The sequence below is a fragment of the Procambarus clarkii genome, chromosome 58 (genome assembly GCF_040958095.1).
Source record: "Procambarus clarkii isolate CNS0578487 chromosome 58, FALCON_Pclarkii_2.0, whole genome shotgun sequence".
Lineage (NCBI taxonomy): Eukaryota > Metazoa > Arthropoda > Malacostraca > Decapoda > Cambaridae > Procambarus > Procambarus clarkii.
This window is the reverse complement of record NC_091207.1, coordinates 12,195,623-12,218,078: the sequence shown is the minus strand read 5'-3', so window position 1 is coordinate 12,218,078 and position 22,456 is coordinate 12,195,623. Positions and strand designations below refer to the sequence as shown.

General features: G+C 46.7%; 1 protein-coding gene across 1 annotated transcript in view; it reads right to left on the bottom strand.

Moving 5' to 3' along the window:
• Positions 1 to 2,603: 2,603 nt before the first annotated feature.
• LOC123767977 (breast cancer type 2 susceptibility protein) overlaps positions 2,604 to 22,456 on the bottom strand; it is a 78,176-nt gene continuing 58,323 nt past the window's right edge. Inside the window, exons 9-19 of the mRNA XM_045758216.2 lie at positions 19,890 to 20,087; positions 18,250 to 18,400; positions 14,083 to 14,188; positions 12,666 to 12,787; positions 9,207 to 9,488; positions 7,799 to 7,960; positions 7,131 to 7,274; positions 5,641 to 5,768; positions 4,939 to 5,203; positions 4,634 to 4,816; positions 2,604 to 3,269 (exon numbers count right to left, since the gene is read on the bottom strand). Of these exons, the coding sequence (XP_045614172.1) occupies positions 2,865 to 3,269; positions 4,634 to 4,816; positions 4,939 to 5,203; positions 5,641 to 5,768; positions 7,131 to 7,274; positions 7,799 to 7,960; positions 9,207 to 9,488; positions 12,666 to 12,787; positions 14,083 to 14,188; positions 18,250 to 18,400; positions 19,890 to 20,087 (2,146 nt within the window). The 3' untranslated portion in view covers positions 2,604 to 2,864. The remainder of the gene's footprint in view (positions 3,270 to 4,633; positions 4,817 to 4,938; positions 5,204 to 5,640; positions 5,769 to 7,130; positions 7,275 to 7,798; positions 7,961 to 9,206; positions 9,489 to 12,665; positions 12,788 to 14,082; positions 14,189 to 18,249; positions 18,401 to 19,889; positions 20,088 to 22,456) is intronic.

Genomic DNA, 22,456 nt, shown 5'->3' with positions numbered 1-22,456 from the left:
ATTTTCTTGGTACTGTGTGGGGGTCAGGGGGGTGGGGGGAGAGGGGGGCGGGAGAGGGGGAGTGAAGAAGCAGGAGAGTGAGAGTGGGTGAGGGCATGAGAGAGGGAGTGTGGGAGAGCAAGGTAGTGGTAATGAACCCAGTAGACGACCGTTTTGGTTTGTGCCAGGTCGTCTTCTGGCTTCATGAGCATGAGGCCAGAAGATGGGCACCCCGGGGCCCAATGTGAGGCCCCGCCCCCACCGTGCGAGGCGGGGCTCCCCCACCGTGCGAGGCGGGGCTCCCCCACCGTGCGAGGCGGGGCTCCCCCACCGTGCGAGGCGGGGCTCCCCCACCGTGCGAGGCGGGGCTCCCCCACCGTGCGAGGCGGGGCTCCCCCACCGTGCGAGGCGGGGCTCCCCCACCGTGCGAGGCGGGGCTCCCCCACCGTGCGAGGCGGGGCTCCCCCACCGTGCGAGGCGGGGCTCCCCCACCGTGCGAGGCGGGGCTCCCCCACCGTGCGAGGCGGGGCTCCCCCACCGTGCGAGGCGGGGCTCCCCCACCGTGCGAGGCGGGGCTCCCCCACCGTGCGAGGCGGGGCTCCCCCACCGTGCGAGGCGGGGCTCCCCCACCGTGCGAGGCGGGGCTCCCCCACCGTGCGAGGCGGGGCTCCCCCACCGTGCGAGGCGGGGCTCCCCCACCGTGCGAGGCGGGGCTCCCCCACCGTGCGAGGCGGGGCTCCCCCACCGTGCGAGGCGGGGCTCCCCCACCGTGCGAGGCGGGGCTCCCCCACCGTGCGAGGCGGGGCTCCCCCACCGTGCGAGGCGGGGCTCCCCCACCGTGCGAGGCGGGGCTCCCCCACCGTGCGAGGCGGGGCTCCCCCACCGTGCGAGGCGGGGCTCCCCCACCGTGCGAGGCGGGGCTCCCCCACCGTGCGAGGCGGGGCTCCCCCACCGTGCGAGGCGGGGCTCCCCCACCGTGCGAGGCGGGGCTCCCCCACCGTGCGAGGCGGGGCTCCCCCACCGTGCGAGGCGGGGCTCCCCCACCGTGCGAGGCGGGGCTCCCCCACCGTGCGAGGCGGGGCTCCCCCACCGTGCGAGGCGGGGCTCCCCCACCGTGCGAGGCGGGGCTCCCCCACCGTGCGAGGCGGGGCTCCCCCACCGTGCGAGGCGGGGCTCCCCCACCGTGCGAGGCGGGGCTCCCCCACCGTGCGAGGCGGGGCTCCCCCACCGTGCGAGGCGGGGCTCCCCCACCGTGCGAGGCGGGGCTCCCCCACCGTGCGAGGCGGGGCTCCCCCACCGTGCGAGGCGGGGCTCCCCCACCGTGCGAGGCGGGGCTCCCCCACCGTGCGAGGCGGGGCTCCCCCACCGTGCGAGGCGGGGCTCCCCCACCGTGCGAGGCGGGGCTCCCCCACCGTGCGAGGCGGGGCTCCCCCACCGTGCGAGGCGGGGCTCCCCCACCGTGCGAGGCGGGGCTCCCCCACCGTGCGAGGCGGGGCTCCCCCACCGTGCGAGGCGGGGCTCCCCCACCGTGCGAGGCGGGGCTCCCCCACCGTGCGAGGCGGGGCTCCCCCACCGTGCGAGGCGGGGCTCCCCCACCGTGCGAGGCGGGGCTCCCCCACCGTGCGAGGCGGGGCTCCCCCACCGTGCGAGGCGGGGCTCCCCCACCGTGCGAGGCGGGGCTCCCCCACCGTGCGAGGCGGGGCTCCCCCACCGTGTGAGGCGGGGCTCCCCCACCGTGCGAGGCGGGGCTCCCCACTGAAGAACCATTCTTCAGGACTACTGAAGGATGAAGAACACAGTGATGAACATAATGGCCCACTGTGAAGGATGAAGAACACAGTGATGAACATAATGCACCACTGTGAAGGATGAAGAACACAGTGATGAACATAATGCACCACTGTGAAGGATGAAGAACACAGTGGTGAACATAATGCACCACTGTGAAGGATGAAGAACACAGTGGTGAACATAATGGCCCACTGTGAAGGATGAAGAACACAGTAGTGAACATAATGGCCCACTGTGAAGGATGAAGAACACAGTGGTGAACATAATGCACCACTGTGAAGGATGAAGAACACAGTGGTGAACATAATGGCCCACTGTGAAGGATGAAGAACACAGTGGTGAACATAATGGCCCACTGTGAAGGATGAAGAACACAGTAGTGAACATAATGGCCCACTGTGAAGGATGAAGAACACAGTGGTGAACATAATGGCCCACTGTGAAGGATGAAGAACACAGTGGTGAACATAATGGCCCACTGTGAAGGATGAAGAACACAGTGGTGAACATAATGGCCCACTGTGAAGGATGAAGAACACAGTGGTGAACATAATGGCCCACTGTGAAGGATGAAGAACACAGTGGTGAACATAATGGCCCACTGTGAAGGATGAAGAACACAGTGGTGAACATAATGCACCACTGTGAAGGATGAAGAACACAGTGGTGAACATAATGGCCCACTGTGAAGGATGAAGAACACAGTGGTGAACATAATGCACCACTGTGAAGGATGAAGAACACAGTGGTGAACATAATGGCCCACTGTGAAGGATGAAGAAGCAATAATACTATTAAATAACATTTCTAGAATAACTTTTAAATTAAACATATTTTTGTTTGATGGAAAAATATATTTTTTCAAGTAGCAAATTATAATGTTACTTTTCAAATACAGTAATGCCATTAATTTAGGATATACTGTACATACACAAATAACTTCACTCTGAGTAATACACATCTTAAACATTATGAAATAATACTTTGGCCTTCCACTTATCACACGATCTTTTAAGGTGTAATAAACACACTCATAATGGCTTCAGTTCAAAGAAACTTGTGCGTTATATAAAGAGTTTCGAGGTGACACACAATCACACACTCTTGTCTTCTCCGCTCTCACACTTTTGTGGCTGCTTGAAAGGCACTCTAAAGGGCTTACGAACACCAAGAGTGGCCGGGGACGGAAGAGTACGCAGAGGAGACGGCATCCCATACTGTCCTAACGTCTTAAGTTTACCGCGCACTTCTCGACTCCGTTGACACGCTCGAACAAGTTTAGGATCAGTAACAGTCTCGCTGCTATTGTTGAGGAGACTAGCGTCGTTTGTTGCAGCGCCACTTTCTAATTTGCAAACATTAGTACCATCTTGAAGGCACGGCTCAACTTCCACAACTTGAGTCTGGCCTCGTACAGACACCAGGTCGGCGGGGAACGCACGTCTATCAAACTGTCCGTCTAACTTCATATCCCCTTCCTGCAACAGGTTCTTCATGTTCTGTAAACACATGAATTAATCATTACTATTAATCTGTATTATTTGCTAGGTAACAATATACAAACTTGTATACACGAGTCTCCTGCCACCCCACACTAACACTATAATATGGAAGACTCCAGCACGTGGGGCAGTATGTTAGTTTATACTTACATCTCCCTGACCTTCCTGACCTCCCCTTTACCTCCCTGACCTTCCTGACCTCCACCCTTCATCTCCCTGACCTTCCTGACCTCCCCTTTACCTCCCTGACCTTCCTGACCTCCACCCTTCACCTCCCTGACCTTCCTGACCTCCCCTTCACCTCCCTGACCTTCCTGACCTCCACCCTTCACCTCCCTGACCTTCCTGACCTCCCCTTTACCTCCCTGACCTTCCTGACCTCCACCCTTCACCTCCCTGACCTTCCTGACCTCCACCCTTCACCTCCCTGACCTCCCCTTTACCTCCCTGACCTTCCTGACCTCCACCCTTCACCTCCTTGACCTTCCTGACCTCCACCTCCCTGACCTTCCTGACCTCCACCCTTCACCTCCCTGACCTCCACCCTTCACCTCCTTGACCTTCCTGACCTCCACCTCCCTGACCTTCCTGACCTCCACCCTTCACCTCCCTGACCTCCACCCTTCACCTCCTTGACCTTCCTGACCTCCACCTCCCTGACCTTCCTGACCTCCACCCTTCACCTCCCTGACCTTCCTGACCTCCACCCTTCACCTCCCTGACCTTCCTGACCTCCACCCTTCACCTCCTTGACCTTCCTGACCTCCACCTCCCTGACCTTCCTGACCTCCCCTTTACCTCCCTGACCTTCCTGACCTCCACCCTTCACCTCCCTGACCTTCCTGACCTCCACCCTTCACCTCCTTGACCTTCCTGACCTCCACCTCCCTGACCTCCCCTTTACCTTCCTGACCTCCACCCTTCACCTCCCTGACCTTCCTGACCTCCACCTCCCTGACCTCCACCCGCCCTTTAACCTTTACTTAAAACTTTCAACCGAGTTTGTTTTTGTGACATTAATTGATAACTCTTCCCGAGATTTGCAAATCCAATCTTCAAATCCGTGCTTACATTCTTATTTTCTAAGTTTATGCTTTTTCCAGAATGACTTCATTGTTTTGTGTTGCATCACAGGGAAGCATTAATATAATACCAGTGAATGGTCCCTGATGCATCATATATAGCAATAATCAGTTACAAAACAAAACGGTTGAAGTGAGATATTCTTTATCAACACATTGATAAAACATGAAAAAAACAAAAGAAATATAAGTACGGTATAGTTTGTACAGATAATTTCATTTAGTTATTATGTTATTTAAAGAAACTTTGGTGCATGAGATTATGTAGTGTGGTCTTGCCTTAATACTCTCCTTGAGATGGGTAACAGCTTCATGTAGATAGGCACTTCGAGGTGCCGTGGTGATGGTCGTCAGTTCTGTAATGTGGACACAACCAAACCTTCCTCCTGTGTGTCCCCGCCAGCTACCGTTCAATACACATACAACAGAACATATTTTCACAATATCTTCTACTCCACATTCCTGTTAATAAAAACGAGTCTTAATAAGAAAACCAGTCTTTAAGTTTGATATCTTTAAACGGTAAAACAAATTGCCTAAGTTTAGAGAATTTGATCAAGTTAAGAAACACTTGCAATAATTACCTTGACACCACCCCAAAACTTGAGAGCAACAATGTTAAGATGGTGATCAACAATATGGACTATCTGTGATCCCTTGTCCAGCAGGCCAACCCTCAACACCACTCCAACAACATCTACTTCCTTCCACATTGGCTCAAACTCTCCTGACGACATTAGACACAGAGGAGTTACGTGGCGCTCAAACTCTGTGAAACTATTCGGCGGATGCTGTGTATCGCGCTCCCATCTTGTCTGTCGAGTTGCTGTCAACTGGACACTACCATTTCTGTTAAAATAAAATGCAAGAGAATTAACTTCTTTATATTATATAACAATCATTAGAGAACACACACACACACAATACGGAAGACTGGTGAAGCTGAGGCAAGGTGTGCAGAGATGACATGAAGAGCAGCAAATAAAGTAACACGACAAAATTACAAATAAATCAAATTGCAAAAAACTAGAAAATAAGAAGTGAAGTTGAAGCTGTTACATTACATTTTGAGGATTTAGATGAAAGTGTAAATGGACAGGCAACAGTGATAGGGCCGAGGTTGGAGGACAAATAATAATAATAATAATAATAATAATAATTATTATTATTAATATTAATAATAGTGTATTAGGCAACTGTCAACACCTGGTGCTTCATCTAGACAAAGCCAAGCCATGTATCTGGCAACACTGATTTGGTTTTCTATTTCAATGAATGGGTCTTACCTGATCCCTGCCGCCACGAGATAACACACACACACGTGACGGCCTTCTGTTAGGGTCTGTCTGAGGTCCTCCGAAGGTCTCCAGATCGTCACCAAGGCTCCGCCACCGTCGTGGTCAACCACACGCATCTAAATGATAAGCTCGAGATTAATTTCCTAGTACCTGCTAACATGCAAAGGAAATATTACAATACCTATATTTTCTATACTGTACCCAATTAAGAGACCACGCCTCCACAAATGACATTTTTTTAGCAGGAGAAAACTAAAATCTTTAGCAACATTATAAGCCATATGTTAAAAGAATAGCTGAAAATAAAAATATTGCCAATACAGTTGCCTTTTCCCCATCCCTCTGGATGTGTGTTCTGTCTCAGGTGTGGAGCCCAGCTCCCTCCTGGCCCTGGACATGGGCTCCCCTCACCTGTAATGATGGTTCACAGTGCCAAATTAGTTTACAGTTAATGATAGTCCAAATAAACAACTGCTGACTAAAATGTGAACACCCCAGTAAAGACAGTGTAAACAAACTGCAGGTAATGATAAACACACCACAGGTAATGATAAACACACCACAGGCAATGATAAACACACCACAGGTAATGATAAACACACCACAGGTAATGATAAACACACCACAGGTAATGATAAACACACCACAGGTAATGATAAACACACCACAGGCAATGATACACACACCACAGGTAATGATAAACACACCACAGGTAATGATAAACACACCACAGGCAATGATAAACACACCACAGGCAATGATAAACACACCACAGGTAATGATAAACACACCACAGGCAATGATAAACACATCACAGGTAATGATAAACACACCACAGGTAATGATAAACACAGGTAATGATAAACACACCACAGGCAATGATAAACACACCACAGGTAATGATAAACACACCACAGGTAATGATAAACACACCACAGGTAATGATAAACACATCACAGGCAATGATAAACACACCACAGGTAATGATAAACACACCACAGGTAATGATAAACACACCACAGGTGTGTTTATCAGGTAATGATAAACACACCACAAGTAAAGTGTAAACTACAGATAACATAAACAAGGTGGAGTGAACATAATGGTTGGTGGAGTGAACATAATGATACCTGGTTGATGGGGTTCTGGGAGTTCTTCTACTCCCCAAGCCCGGCCCGAGGCCAGGCTTGACTTGTGAGAATAAATCAGGCCTGTCCGGGAGTTGAACCAGGAACCTCTCCAACCCTAAGCGAGAATCATACCCCCAAACCAACAGGCCAACAATAACGGTTGCTGGAGTGAACACAATGGCTGCTGGAGTGAACACAATGGTTGGTGGAGTGAACATAATGGCTGCTGGAGTGAACATAATGGTTGGTGGAGTGAACATGATGGCTGCTGGAGTAAACACAATGGTTGGTGGAGTGAACATAATGGTTGGTGGAGGCACACAAGAGACACTCATATACTACACCCACCTTTAATAATGGCGTTGCTTCATAAATAACTTTATGTGATGCCATCCTGCGCTCAACTTCACGATTGATGTTTCTCCTCCTGTCTTCTGCTTGATGCTGCTGCCATGATCTTGCCAGTTCCACCTGCTGGCGACTTAGTAAACCCTGCAATACCAGCATGTACCCACCCACATTTGTCAAATACATACATTTACATATTAATTAAATATATATATATATTTAATATGCGAACAAGCCAGAATGGTCCCCAAGCCAACATGCAACTGAAAACTCCACACACCAGAAGGATTTGAACCCAGACAGCTTGGAGCACTATGCACCTTGGCGTACCTGGTTCCTTAACCACTCAACCACCGTGACTGTAAAAAAAGTCATTGGTAGCCGAGGCTATATCCCCAACGACCTGACAGTACTTGGTGGTAAGCTTGGGCATAGATATTTCATCGAATCACCTCACTTTGTGGGGCCACATGAGCAACATAAATGCCAACAAGCTTGACTGGTCCCCCAAGCCAATGTGCAACTGAAAACTCCACACCCCAGAAAGATTCGAACCCAGACAACCAGGAGCACTATGCACTATATGAAGTACAATATATGAATATGCACATATAGATACATATACACACAAACAAACAGAATTATAATTGACATAAATATACACCTACCTCTAAACTACTAGGGTCCTTAACCTGGTCCATGAGTTTGGCAATGTCTCGCCCCATTGTAAGGTTACGAATCTCCTCTTTAGTCATGGCCGGAACAGGTTGCATTTCTTGCTGGTTCTCTTTTGTCTCCTTGCTCAACTCCCTTTCTACTTCAGCCACCACCTAAAATGAATATGAGCATACTCAGTACAGTAATTGTAAAGGCACATTAATAGCAATAACATCCACACAGTATTCAATATATGCATATAATATCTATACGTGGTTTTCCACTTTCATGGGGAGAGGGAGGAGTTAACCTAATAAAATGTGTGTAGAGTGAAATGCAATGCCACTGTGTACAGCACCTCGGTACCTCTGACCAGCTTCAGCCACCGAAAATCTTGGGCCGCCCCAAATGTTAGGCTCTCAAGAATTTCTCGGCCAATTGGGGACCACGGGGCACCAAACCTGGGAGCTGCTGGGAATGCTGCCATATCATCACATACAATCAGATTCACATTAGGATACTTTTCATTACTTCACCACTTTAGATTTTCAAAGTACAGTATTCTCTCCACCTACTTTTGATTTCTTCCTCATTTACAACTGTTCACTGCAGTACTGTAATGGTCTTTAACATTCCCAGTTACCTGCCACACCAGTCCTCCCGCTCCACTTTCTTACAACTCCCAAAAGATCTTGGCGTTTCCCAAAATATTTTTCTTTAATTCTTTCTACCTCTCTCTCATTTTTGGTGCCCAATAATGTCCTCGTACACATTTTACTCTGCTCATACTCATTCGTCCAGTGTGTTATTCTTCAACCAGATTGTGCACCTCTGTTCTCCATTTTTATTCAAACATTTATTGCATAGATGCCCCATGTCATTACAATTTAGTTGTTCATATTCTCTTACCACATGATCACTTTCAATATACAGTACTGTCTACTAAATTACAAAAAAAGGCAAATAACAACACCAGCATTGAATGTAATGAAAATCATCTTTGTGGGGCATCCTTGGAGACTTCCTGTTCCCAGCAGGGTGGTCAGCGGCCACCTGGCGGCACGCATCTGTATGTTACTAGGCTAATGAACCACTCACTAGTACACTGCACGCTCTCATTTTGTGTTATGTTCACATTGCTTTTGTTTGTATTGTCTCACTCAACCTTTCTGGCAGCCTTTTCTTAGTCCGAGTGATCTCACACTCGGCTCCATGTGCCTCTCTAGAAGGGGCCAGGTTTTTACCGCTGGTCCCCGGCAGGCTTACAGTGACTCGGAAGGGGCCAGTGTGGACCCAAGTGACTCGAGCCGTTCAGGTTGCCAGCAACAGGAAGCCTCCATAAGATACCTCCCAGAAAACGTCATGGCCTTTAAATTATTTACACTACAAACCACTATGCATGAAAACAGGTGCTCATACCTTATGCATTAAGGCTTCCTTTTCCTGTTGTGTTTCCTTTAGTATTCTCATGTGTGCCTTTTCACCTCTAAACATAGGTCTACCATTGGAACGCTCAAAATACACCAGAGGATACACCCGGGCCAGGGTTAAATTCATCCGTCCTACAAGACCACCATCACTTAAGGTTGCTCCAATAAGAGTATGCATTGGACCCTTTTGAGGGACAAGACCAAGGCACGACCACCAGCGTGCTCTTCTAGTCATGTTTGTATGAAGACGAAGTTGAAGTGTGCTTGGTGCCTGCTCATTGAAGAATACAAATATTAAACTATTATAACAGTAAAAGCAAGCATTGAATGTAATGAAACGACATTTTCTGAGCGAGTGCCAGAGGCTCCCTGGATCTATCGGACTGACATGTGATATATTTGTCTAGGGCATTATTCACTGGAGTTCAGCCTACTGGGGACCACAAGCCAGAACCTGGCCCCCCTCAGAGTGGCACAGGGAAGCAATGGCCTCTGGAAAACCCTCTTGTGGTTGGGGATATTCCATGTCTGCCATCGACTGGGGTTAGGCACCCAGAAAGGTAGGTGTAACAAAAACCCCACTTGGTAAGAAAATTGCAACAGAAGATCAAACAGGAAGGCAGAATTTCCCCAACTCTAAAGCAAACAAGCAAACGTCATACATCACCACCGCGCCGCTTGTCCGTGCAGCTCTCCCCTCCCCAGGAGGGGGAGGGTGAAGCCCCGGACCCCCGCGCCAGCTACTCACACCCAAGTTCGGAGGCTGAGCATCAAAAGCAAAACAAAACCGCCGACCAGAGGGAGGGAAGGTGCCAGGACACCTCCGGGGCTCACCCAGAAAATGTCGTTTCATTACATTCAACGCTAGTTTTCTGTGGGGAACCCATTCGGCTCCCTCGAATTACAGAACCCAAGAGAAGTAAAAGCGGAACATACCCGGGAGGAGGCCAAACGTGCTCCTCAACTCAATGTCGAGACAACTGGCTGCAACCTGCGACCCAAAGCCACACACAAACGAGCAGGACCAGGAATGTTGACCAAATAACAGGCGGCCAGGACCCTGTTTGACCTCCAAAATCCCCGTGCCTAAATGTCAGCCCAAGACACGTTGCCGAAGACGGTAGCCAAAGCAGTAAACTTACGAACGTCATGGGCATGAGGATAGACCGCAGGCTGGCTAGACTTAATAACACTGCAGACAACCTGGGAGTCCTGAGCCCTGGAATAGAGAATGAGGAAAACTGGATCAACCCAAAGCACCTCCCCTCTCAAAAGAACAGAACAACCATCAAACAAAGGAACAGAACAACCTTCAAACTCGCACTAGGTGAGCTAGAACCTGGAACACACATCCATCGGTCCACCTAGTCCCGACAGGGTTTTCCAGGGCCCGTAGGCTGACTGCTACGGGAAGCCCAGGCAAAGTGCTGCAAAGCCGGTTAAAACCAAGAACTAACAAAGGGGGATGAGCTAAACACAGAAATCCCTGCAATGTGTACAATCATGGGAGGGGGGCCTATAGGAGGGCCACCAAACTATCATAAGTGGACCAATAGTCAAAAATGCAAACCCCCTCTAAGCAAAGAAAATAAAAACAAAAGAAACCCCCCACAAAAGTACAACGTCTCCAGAAGGAACGGGAACACATCCACCACATAGGTAGGCAAGCTGCACAGCACCTTGCACCCCCAACCATCAACAATACCACTTCCTACCAAAGGCCAAACAAAGGCCATGAAACTCCAGCTGGCCCCCAAGGGGTCGGGAAAATGCCGAGCAGCAAGAACCCCTACGGAAGTGGAGCCCCAAAGGCACAGAGAACCCTAACACCCAGAGGTAGTACTTACAGGGCACTTAGGGAAGTCAGCCCTAAGTGCATGCAGCCCCAGTACATTGATGTTACACCTGGCCACCACCACCACAACACAGCAGGAAACATCACTAAGGCAAAACGCTGCCAAAAAATTGAGGTCAGAGTTGACAACCACCCCAGATTGCATCAGCCAACGAACTGGGGTGTGATTAGCCAGCGCGGGGGTCCAGGGGCCAGATTCACGAAGCAGTTACGCAAGCACTTACGAACCTGTACATCTTTTCTCAACCTTTGGCGGCTTTGTTTACAATTATTAAACAGTTAATGAGCTCCGAAGCACCAGGAGGCTGTTTATAACGATAACAACAGTTGATTTGGGAAGTTTTCAAGCTTGTAAACTGTTTAATAAATGTAACCAAAGCCTTCAAAGATTGAGGAAAGATGTTCACGTTTGTAAGTACTTGCGTAACTGCTTCGTGACTCTGGCCCCAGGGCTCCACCCTCCCACTCCCGGGGAGAGGAGGGCTGTGTGGACAAGTGGTGCAGCGGCAGTGTATGACTTTTGCTTGTTTCCTTGAGAGTCTGGGAGTTCTGCCTCCCTCTTCGGTCTTCAGTTGCAATTTTCTTACCAAGTGGGGTTTCTTTTGTAATGCCTACCTTTCTGGGTGCCTAACCTCAGTCCATGGCAAAGAAGGAATACCCCCAACCACAGGGTTTTTTTTCCAGAGGCCATTGCTCCCTATGCCACTTTGAGGGGGGCCAGGTTCTGGCTTGTGGTCCCCAGTAGGCTGAACTCCATTGACTATTGCCCTAGACTAATATATTACATGTCAGTCCAATAGCTCCAGGGAGCCGAAGGGGCTCCCCACAGAAAATGTTTCATTTTCACACATCTGAAAATAATTACAATACAGTATGAGAAAACTGATGGATATTCTCCTTAAATATTAAATGTGTCCATTTCATTAACTAGTTCCTCAATTTTTACTGTAATTTATGGTAAACACAAAACCTAGAAGAAAAATGTAACATTCGACGTACAACTTAACGCAAGACCTCTAATGATGCTGTGATTGATTCGTTACACTAATGCAGAGACCCATCTATACTTGATAATATACTGCAAAGTATATGACAGAACATGCTACAACTGCAATAAATCATATTTGAAAGCAACATATTCTCTACATGCCAGCATGTGAACATCATAGAAACTTATTCTAATGGAACACACGTCAACAGAACACCAGATTCACCTAAAGCACTCGGTTCTATTTCCAAGATCAATTGCAACGGATGTCACTGTGATAGACTGAAGTGTGTTTGCTTGACTGGGCTCTACTGAAGCATTCATTATGAAAAATTAACTAAACTAGATGTATTTTGATGGTAGACAATCAAGAAAGGCATTTCCTGCCAGTTTATTTAAGAATACAAAATGGCACACCTGGGTACAATAATTACAGCTACAATGGAAACGATAAGCATAATGAATTCAAGAAGAATAATGAAGAGAGAATAATAAGTCTAGGAAGACCACTGTATAAATGCCTACTGTTAAAATGTACTTGATGGGTTTTCCTGTAGATACCTAAATATGGAACTTAAGTAATAACAAGTTTATGCTTACTGTACCTCCAATGGATGACAGGCCTCCGATGATCCCATTAATTCTGCTCCGTGGATGACCAGCTTGGTGCCAATCTCTACTCTGCCCTCACGTAACAGGCGAGACATTGCATCGTCAACAACGGCACCTGCAACAAAGACAGCCGTGTGACACAATGCTGACTGATAGTACTGTACAATATTATCATTTCTGGGGTGGCAGCTCAATAGCTCCCCAAAGCTGGGTTCCAAACAGGCCACTACTAACTCACCGGGCATCTTATCGTGATCGCACAGCCAATCAGAAGCACGGACCACACTCCTGCCCCCTAACAAGAGGCAGGGAACCTCGGGCAGTCATAAGACATAAACATACTAGAGCAAATATTATAAACAAAAGGAGGTCACAAAAATTTGAACACCAATAGAGAGATTAATAATAATATTAATTAATAATAATTCATTGTCGGGGGACAGGAAGCCAGGGTGTATTCATACATGGTAGACTACCTACTCAGTGCTAGGTAAACAGAGGCATTAGGTGAAAGGAAACATGCCCAACCATTTCTGTCCCGCCAGGGATTCGAACCCAGAAATCTCAATTATGCATCGAGAACAAACCCAACTATACTACCGGGATCCTCATGGTAGTTTGGTACGGTATTAACAAATGAAATTCAAAAGTGAAATGCAACTAAAAATTCCATAAATTCCTGAAACACCACCACCTCTGCTTCCTCATCCTGCCACCAGAATGCATTGCCATTCAACTAGGGATGTGGTGAGGTTATCCCTCTCACGGTCACCACACAAAGACAAGCCAGGAACAGAGCCCAACGCCACACTTGACCCACAAAGCCAAGTAAGCTGGGAAAGAGAGTGCACGCCACCCACAGAGGACTCTTGACTTACACACATGCAATAATCCCCACATGATGAATGGGGAACAGCCAGGGTGGGTAGAGCTGAAGGTTTTGCTATGCTGCTTGACTGTGGTTCACTTGAACGAGGTAGTCAGATTATGGTCTTAACTCCCAGTGGGTCAAACAAGCTTCAAGAGCCATGTGGTTGTCAATACTGCACCTTAAGCTCATGTGAGCTACCAAAGGGTTCTCCACACAAAGCACATCAAGTCTACTGAAACCACTTTTAGGATAGCTCCTTGAGTAGTTCTTGGTTTCAGAATGATGAATTCTTCCCAAAGTCCTCATTCTCGGGCTTATGTTGGAGAATGTGATCATGCTTTACCCAAGTGACTCAGGCCACCACCTAGTGGCGATTGTGGAGTTGGTTGGCGAGTCCTTTACTTGCTACAGTGTTGTTTGGTAATTTGATTATTTCCAAAGATTTCTCTGAGGAAGGTTGAATGTTTAGTGACTTTCTTTGATCTCTATATGCTTCCAGCCCAGAGAGTGGTACTTTATCCCTCAGTAATATAACTTACCAATGCTGTACCAGCCATCGGTGAGCTCGAGGAGATCTTTCTGTCCGCTGGGGCTCACTGGTTTCATCTCATTGCTTGCAACATCAGATGTTCCATGCTTCACAGTCTGTAAAGGAATTTGAATATAGTACAGAACTGTTTAGCAATCCCACTTGATTGTTCCCTAAAGCAAAGAAGCTACTACAGTGAGGCCTCGATTTACGATGGCAATCCGTTCCCAGAGACGCATCGTAAGTCAAAATATCGTAAGTCGAAATAATTTTTCCCATAAGAAATAAAGGGAATTGAATTTATCCGTTCCACACCCTCAAAAATATTAACTTAAAAATACATTTTATACTGAAAACAATTTTTTTCTCACACTACAATAGAGTACATATATTTATCTTACCTTTATGGAGGACTCTTGATGGCGTATGGAAGATGGTGAGGAGGGGGGGAGGAGAAGAGGTGTTACTGTTTGGAAGGAGAGTCCCCTTCCATTATAACATCAGGCAGTGATGACTTTTCCGGGGTTCACACACTGGCACGTTTTGCCTGCATACCACTAGGACCTGCTTCTGGCTCACTGCTTGATTTTCTCACTAGAAATCAATCCACTGAAGATTGTTTTTCCCTTCTTTGCAACACTTGTCTGTAGTGAGGCATCACATTGTCATTAAAAAGATCAATGCAACCGGCTGTTACAACTTTATCTGGGTGATTCTTTCCAGCAAAACTTAGCAGTTCTTCCCATACTGCACACATTTTCTTAATTAATGAAGAAGGGACATCTACTACTGCCTCCTCCTCCTCCTCTGAAGATGTGTTGTACTGCCTGGATAGATCAATAACACGAGTACCATTTTCATGTTTACGTATGAACTCTTGTTTTTCCTCTATGGTCGTTCAAATGACAGGATGACAAAGAAATTAGTGAAATCCTAAAAAAGCAGTATGAGGACATGTTTAGGACTCCAATAAACAACATGAAGGTGGAAGATCCAGACAATTTCTTTATGCGGGATATTCAAACCCCTGTAAATATAACTGATATAAACACGAGCGCACTAAATTTTGAAAAAGAAATTGAAAACATGCCCATGCACTCGGCCCCAGGTCCAGACTCATGGAATTCAATATTTATAAAGAAATGCAAAGTGCCGGTAGCACAGGCACTCAGTATAGTGTGGAGGAAGAGCTTGGACACGGGGGAGATACCAGATGCACTTAAAGTAGCAGACATAGCCCCTCTACACAAGGGAGGGAGCAAAGCATTGGCAAAAAATTATAGACCAGTTGCACTAACATCGCACATCATAAAAGTATTTGAGAGAGTGATTAGGAGTCAGGTCACCAATTTCATGGAGACCAATGACCTTCATAACCCAGGCCAACATGGATTTCGAGCGGGAAGATCGTGCCTCTCACAGCTACTTGAGCACTACGACAAAGTCACTGAGGCATTAGAAGAGAAACAGAATGCTGATGTGATATACACGGACTTCGCAAAGGCCTTCGATAAATGTGACCATGGCGTGATAGCACACAAAATGAAGTCAATGGGAATAACCGGTAAAGTAGGACGCTGGATACTCAGTTTTCTGTCAAACAGGACTCAGCGAGTAACTGTCAACCATATAAAATCTAGTCCAAGTGCAATGAAAAGCTCTGTACCTCAGGGTACAGTCCTTGCACCACTGCTTTTCCTTATTCTCATATCAGATATAGACAAAAATACAAGTCACAGCTTCGTATCATCCTTTGCAGATGACACAAAAATCAGTATGAAAATTACCTCGGCTGAGGACATTGAAAAACTTCAAGCTGATATTAATAAAGTTTTCGACTGGGCATCAGAAAATAACATGATGTTTAACAGTGATAAATTCCAGGTACTCAGGTACGGTAAAAATGAGGACCTTAAACATAATACAGAGTACAAAACACAATCAAATGTACCCATAGTAGGAAAACAGCATGTAAAGGATTTGGGAATAATAATGTCTGACGACCTAACGTTTAAGGAGCATAACCAAGCAAATATTGCGACAGCCAGAAAAATGATAGGATGGATTACGAGAACTTTCAAATCCAGGGATCCCATCACAATGGTTGTACTCTTCAAGGCACTTGTGTTGTCCCGTCTTGAGTACTGCTCAGTACTCACTTCCCCCTTCAAAGCAGGAGAGATTGCTGAAATAGAGGGAATACAGAGAACATATACGGCACGCATAGACGCAATAAAGCACCTAAATTATTGGGATCGTCTCAAAGCCCTCCAAATGTACTCACTAGAAAGAAGACGAGAGAGATATCAAATAATATACACCTGGAAGATACTGGAGGGCCAAGTACCAAATCTACACAGTAAAATAACAACGTACTGGAGTGAACGACATGGAAGAAAATGTAGAATAGAACCAATGAAAAGCAGAGGTGCCATAGGCACAATCAGAGAACACTGTATAAACATCAGAGGTCCGCGGTTGTTCAACGTCCTCCCAGCAAGCATAAGAAATATTGCCGGAACAACCGTGGACATTTTCAAGAGGAAGCTAGATTTATTCCTCCAAGGAGTGCCGGACCAACCGGGCTGTGGTGGGTATGTGGGCCTGCGGGCCGCTCCAAACAACAGCCTGGTGGACCAAACTCTCACAAGTCGAGCCTGGCCTCGGGCCGGGCTTGGGGAGTAGAAGAACTCCCAGAACCCCATCAACCAGGTATCAACCAGGTTCTTACATGTGTTTTCATATGTTGAACCTTACCACTGACTTTCTTGGGACCCATGACGTGATATATAATAATCAGTTTTATGTTCAAAAAGCAAAAAAATCACCACAAAAATGGAATTTCTTATAAGTTTGATCATCACTGAGCGGGCTGCTCTAGTAAACTGAAGCAGGTGGCCCCGTATGACCGGGAATCATGTGCTCGGTCGACCCGATCGTGTATCAACGAATAACGTTAGTTGACGACACTATCATAAGTCGAGTCACATTTTTCGATCAAATTTATATCGTAACTCAAAATTATCGTAAGTCGGGCCAATCTTAAGTCGAGGTGCCACTGTATTCACCTTCATGTAGGACCAATATTCAATATCCTACTCAACTTTGATTGAGATCAATAATCTGCAGCAACTTAGTGGAGTATTGTACTTTGCAAATTATTACGTTAAGTCACACTATTCTTATTTGGAACACTGGAGAATACTCAATTCGGCCAAGAAAGTGGATAGAAAAGTGCTTAACAAAGTCAAATGTCTTAGCAGGCAGAATATGGCAACACAGAGACAGCCAAGCTGTGCCATAGTTAAGTACCCCCTCCCCCCCCCCCCCCCCCCCTCAGTATCACTTGAGTACTACCAGCACAGTCTTGACCCCACAACAACACAGCCCCTCCACCTTAGTCTTCCTGGCCATTGTTGCTACCTTCACACTAGAACAATGGCTTTGTTTTGGTTCCATATACTTCATGTGTTTTGTGCCACCTGTCTTTTATATGTTTTGTAATGACATTGTTGTGCCAGTGTGTTAGGGTTATCTTCACTGTGGTAGCTGGCTTGTACCTCTCTTGCCGCACCAGTATCTTGTGTGTGGGGTTGGGGCTTCCTGCTCTGCAAACTGACTCCTCTCAGTGTTGAGAGGAGGGGAGGAGTAATATTACTCCTCCCCTCCTTGCTTCTCACACTTTGCTGTTATACCAGGTCACACCCGGCTCTTAGACCAGGTGTTACAAGGTCTTCCTTCATACTACTATTTGTAACAAAGACAAGAGAACGAAGGATAGGAAGACTGCACCATCTTACACCAAGTTCACACTAATACCACAACAGTAATAAAAATGATGTACAATACTACTGAAGACAGGTGATAATCTTGTTCCCGAGTATGAAAAACATAAATGTTACGAGATAAAACTAAGGACCCAAATCAATTTCATGTAGCAGTCGACCGCTTTGTTTACGAATGAAACCGACATTAATATATGCACACAAATCACAACAGATGACATAAGTTTTTCTTGAATATAGCATCTTTCACTTCCAATATTCAAAGAGAACTTCCTAGGAATGATTCACACTTCAAAAACCTAGTTTTGCAGGCAAAACATTAAACAGTTGTTGGTGTGCACAGTGTAGGAATATAAAGATGAATGTACATACACACACAAAACACACTTTACCATAATATTGACCACACAGAGGATCATTGTTTTTTGTGGAACGTCATCACGCTCTGTAATCTTCCTAAGCACTGGTCGTTCTGCACGGTCGATTTCTCGGTCATAACGGTACTTGAGTCTGGCAATGATGTTTTCTAGTGTCAGAGCTTGACTGTAACAAAACGAAAAGAATATTAATTTAATGCGAGACAAGTATTCTGTGCAGTCTATGATAAGAGCAATGAACATGCTAAAATGCCATTTTCTGGTAGGCATTCAGTAGCTTCCCAGAGTTTGTGTGCTAGGGTCACCAAACCTTAAGAGGTGCACCAGGCCTGTGACCCCCATGCTGACCTACCATGAGCTACAACCTGAATCCTGCATGCTTCACAAGGTAATGACAACTTGAGGATCAGAGATCTTCTTGAAACCAAGAAAGTCCTACTAGACAGGGTTTGGTTAGTTGGATGATATATTGGTCATTTGTTTTCTTTCTGGGGGATCTTTTGCCATTTTGAGGACGCAACTCGCAATTTTCAACCAGACAGTGGTTTGTATCGATTCACCTGCCTTCCTGGGTGCCTTTCCTGGTAGATGGCAAATATGACAAACAGTACTTTAAATGTAAAGTGTTCATAGGCCATTGCTCCCTGCACCTCTCTGAGGGGGCCAGGTTCTGGCTCTGGTTCCCGGTAGTCAACAAGAACTGTACAACTGATGACCCCAACTGGACAAAGGAGGAGCTGGACAACAAACAAGAAGGGCCTCATAACTATCATGATAGATATTATAATAAGAATGATAAACATAGATCACGATCGTTGGTACTAGGTGACTTCTAGTTGAAATCCATAGACTGGGAGTCTTACGAAGCAAGAATGAAGGACTTTAGGACTGATAGATTCGTAAACCTCATCCTCAGACAGTCAGGTATCAACACGTTAAACGAGCTACGAGGATGAGGGGAAGGAGATGTTCCCTCCATGCTGGGATTGGATATTCACCAGGAAAGAGGAAGAGATATTTGACATTGAGTACCTTCCCCTCTTGGCCAAAAGTGACCATGTCCTTCTGGAAATACATTATGCAATCCATTATAATCTGGAAGAGAATAAGGAAAATGAAGCAGTTGAAAAACTTAATTTCAGGAGAGGACACTATGGGGGAACTTAGAAGTTCTTTAATGAATTTGATACCCAAATTCTACCATGTTTAGTAATATCAGATCTTAATGCTCAGTGGTTCCCAAGAAGCACTGGGGAACCTGATGCCAGAGTTCAGGTGCACATGGGAGTCAAGGGAAATGCTGAACATGTAGGAACCAGGTATGTCATTATAGTCCTTAATATACATGGTTATATTGGTCACATTCTCTTACGGGCAAGTGACGTCTCATCTGGACACCAGCACCAGAGCAGCCAGCTGCTTTATCTCAAAACAAATACATATTAACCTTAATATTTAGCAATTACTGCATCTACAAACATGACGGCGGTGACATTTCATAAACAAACTTCTCTTTGGTCCATGTTATCAGTGTTTCTGTGAGGTATTATTTATATTTTAAAATTTGATTTGAACCCTATTAACCTACATTAAATATCCAGTACCTGGCAATTTGACTCTACTACTGCACATAATATTATACAAACACGTCTCACCAATTAAGTAAGCGTCTTTCTAGTGCTGCAAGTTTCCACACAATCCATCGGTAATGATTGGTCAGCCAGCCAGGGGGAAGAAGTCCAGGCTGCACTCCTGGCATTGCCAAGAACCCTTCTTCTATCTGCTTCACGCCAATACATCCACAAACATCGGGAACGACTGAGCATTCATCGCCACAGGCCACACTGCTGCATCTGAAAGATATACAGTATTAACAATATATACATACATTCCATAATTAAAACTCAATACCTCATACTGTACCCTTGCCTCCACATTATGTCTACAATTTCTTACCATCAACACTACACAGAAGTAATGTACTTTATTACATCTCTCCCACACATTTATTCCAATATTCGCTTTTGTTCAGATCCTTGAAATTCTCTTAATGTACTTTTCAGTATCTCCCTGTCTTTCTTGGGAAGATCTGTCCGTTGAAAGTACATTACAGTCCTCAAACAATTCATAAGACCCGAGATCTTCAAGATATCTTTTCAAATAGTTTATGCAACTCAACAATTATTTTTCCAAAGAGTAATGATATGAAATTAATCTGACTGGAGAAATGTGGCGAGTGGAGCACAACAAGGTTCCATTTGGGGCCATCCCCTGGTCGACGACCGGGCCGCGGGGACGCTAAGCCCCGGACGCACCTCAAGGTAAGGTATCCCTCTTTGTCATATACATCAATGACAGAGATGAGAATATTACAAACCATATCATCAAAATTTACAGATAACACTAAGATGTATAGTAAAGTAGTAAGCAAAAATTACAATGAAGCCTTACAAAGAAATCTACATGAACTCCACAAATGCTCAGATGACCAGAAATACTTTTTTAATATTGAAAAATATAAGAGCTTGCAGTTAGAATATAACAACTATGGACTTCACAACAACCAAAGCAACAACACTACCATGTAGCAGACTGATGAAGAACAGTACCTGCGAGTCAGCATTCACCAGTCATTGAAAGTTGAATAACAAGTGGGAGCTGTAGTAAAAAAAAAGAAAAAAACAGCGTTGAATGTAATGAAACGTCATTTTCTGGGTGAGACCTGGAGGCTTCCTGGAGCTATCAGGCAAATGTGTGATACATTAGACCGGGACATTAGTCAATGGAGTTGAGCTTACCGGGGACCATGAGCTAGAACCTGGCTCCCTCAGAGAGGTGCAGGGAGCAATGGCCCTGGAAACCCCCCCCATGTGGTTGGGGATTTCCTTATCTGCCACTGACTGGGGTTAGGCACCCAGAAAGGTATTCATAACAAAAACCCAACATTGGTAAGAAAATTACAACTAAAACCCAAAAAGAGAGGCAGAACTCCCTCCAATCCCAAGGAAATAAGCAAACGTCACACTCGACTGGCGAGTCATTCGTCTACACAGCCATTCCCTCCCGCACCAGGTACCTAGAACTCTAGTTCGGAAGGTAATCATCAAACAACACAAAAAATGCCAATCGGAGGGAGGGAGGGCTAACAAGGGGTCCTCCGAGGTTCACCCAGAAAATGATGTTTCATGACATTCAATGCTGGTTTTCTGTGGGAAGTCTCTATGGCCCCTTGGAGCTACATAACCAAAGACAAGGAAAAGAGGGACTTACCTGGGAGGCAACTGTCACACATTCCTCTACGCAAAGTTGAGACAACTGGCTGCAGCCTGCAACCAAAAACAACACAGGAACACCCAGGAGCAGGAACGTTAACCAAATAACGGGCAGCCAGGACCCTGTTTGACCTTCAAAATCCCTGCACCCAAATATCAGGTTAAGACATGTTGCCAAACACAGCAGCCAAAGCAGCAAACTTCCTAATGTCATGGGTACAAGGATAGACCGCAGGCTGGCTAGACTTAATAACCCTGCGGACGATCTGGGAGACCCAAGCCCTGGAACAGGGAATGAGGGAAACTGGATCAACCCAAAGTGCCTTCCCAGCCACCGAACCCGAAGCGCACAGATAACGGTGAAGAGCCACAACCGGACACACAACACATGAGCACCCCCAACCTGACCAACCAAGCATCAATGAACCAAGGACCCCTCCGGAAAGCAGCCATCTCGTTCTTCGCCAGAAGAGAACCACCATACAAATGGTGATAAACCAGCGTCAAACAGACCAGATGTGAAGAGCGAAGGGGAAGACCGAACCAGCAGTGTACCAGACCGGTCCGACCTGCTGGAAGAGGCGGAGCCGCGGAAAATGCCCTGGGTTCGCACACAGAGCAAGCAGCGCCTGGAACCAAGGCTAGGCCAGCCACCAAGGGGCCACGAGGACTACTCTTCTTTGGTAGGACTCCAACTGAGCCAGAACCCGAAGAAACAGCTGGACTGGGGAAAAGAGGTACAGGCAATCCCTCCTCGACCAGTCCTGTCAAAAGGTGTCCACCGCGGCAGCCTTGCAGTCAGGGAAGGGTGCCACATAGATCAGGAGATGCAGAGACCAAGGAGACATGAAGTTCACTCCCAGGAGTCCGTACATCCGGCAGAGCCAACCGGAGGAGTTGGCAACGACAGGGGAATGACATTCCGTAGACGGGAATAAACCAAGACAGGA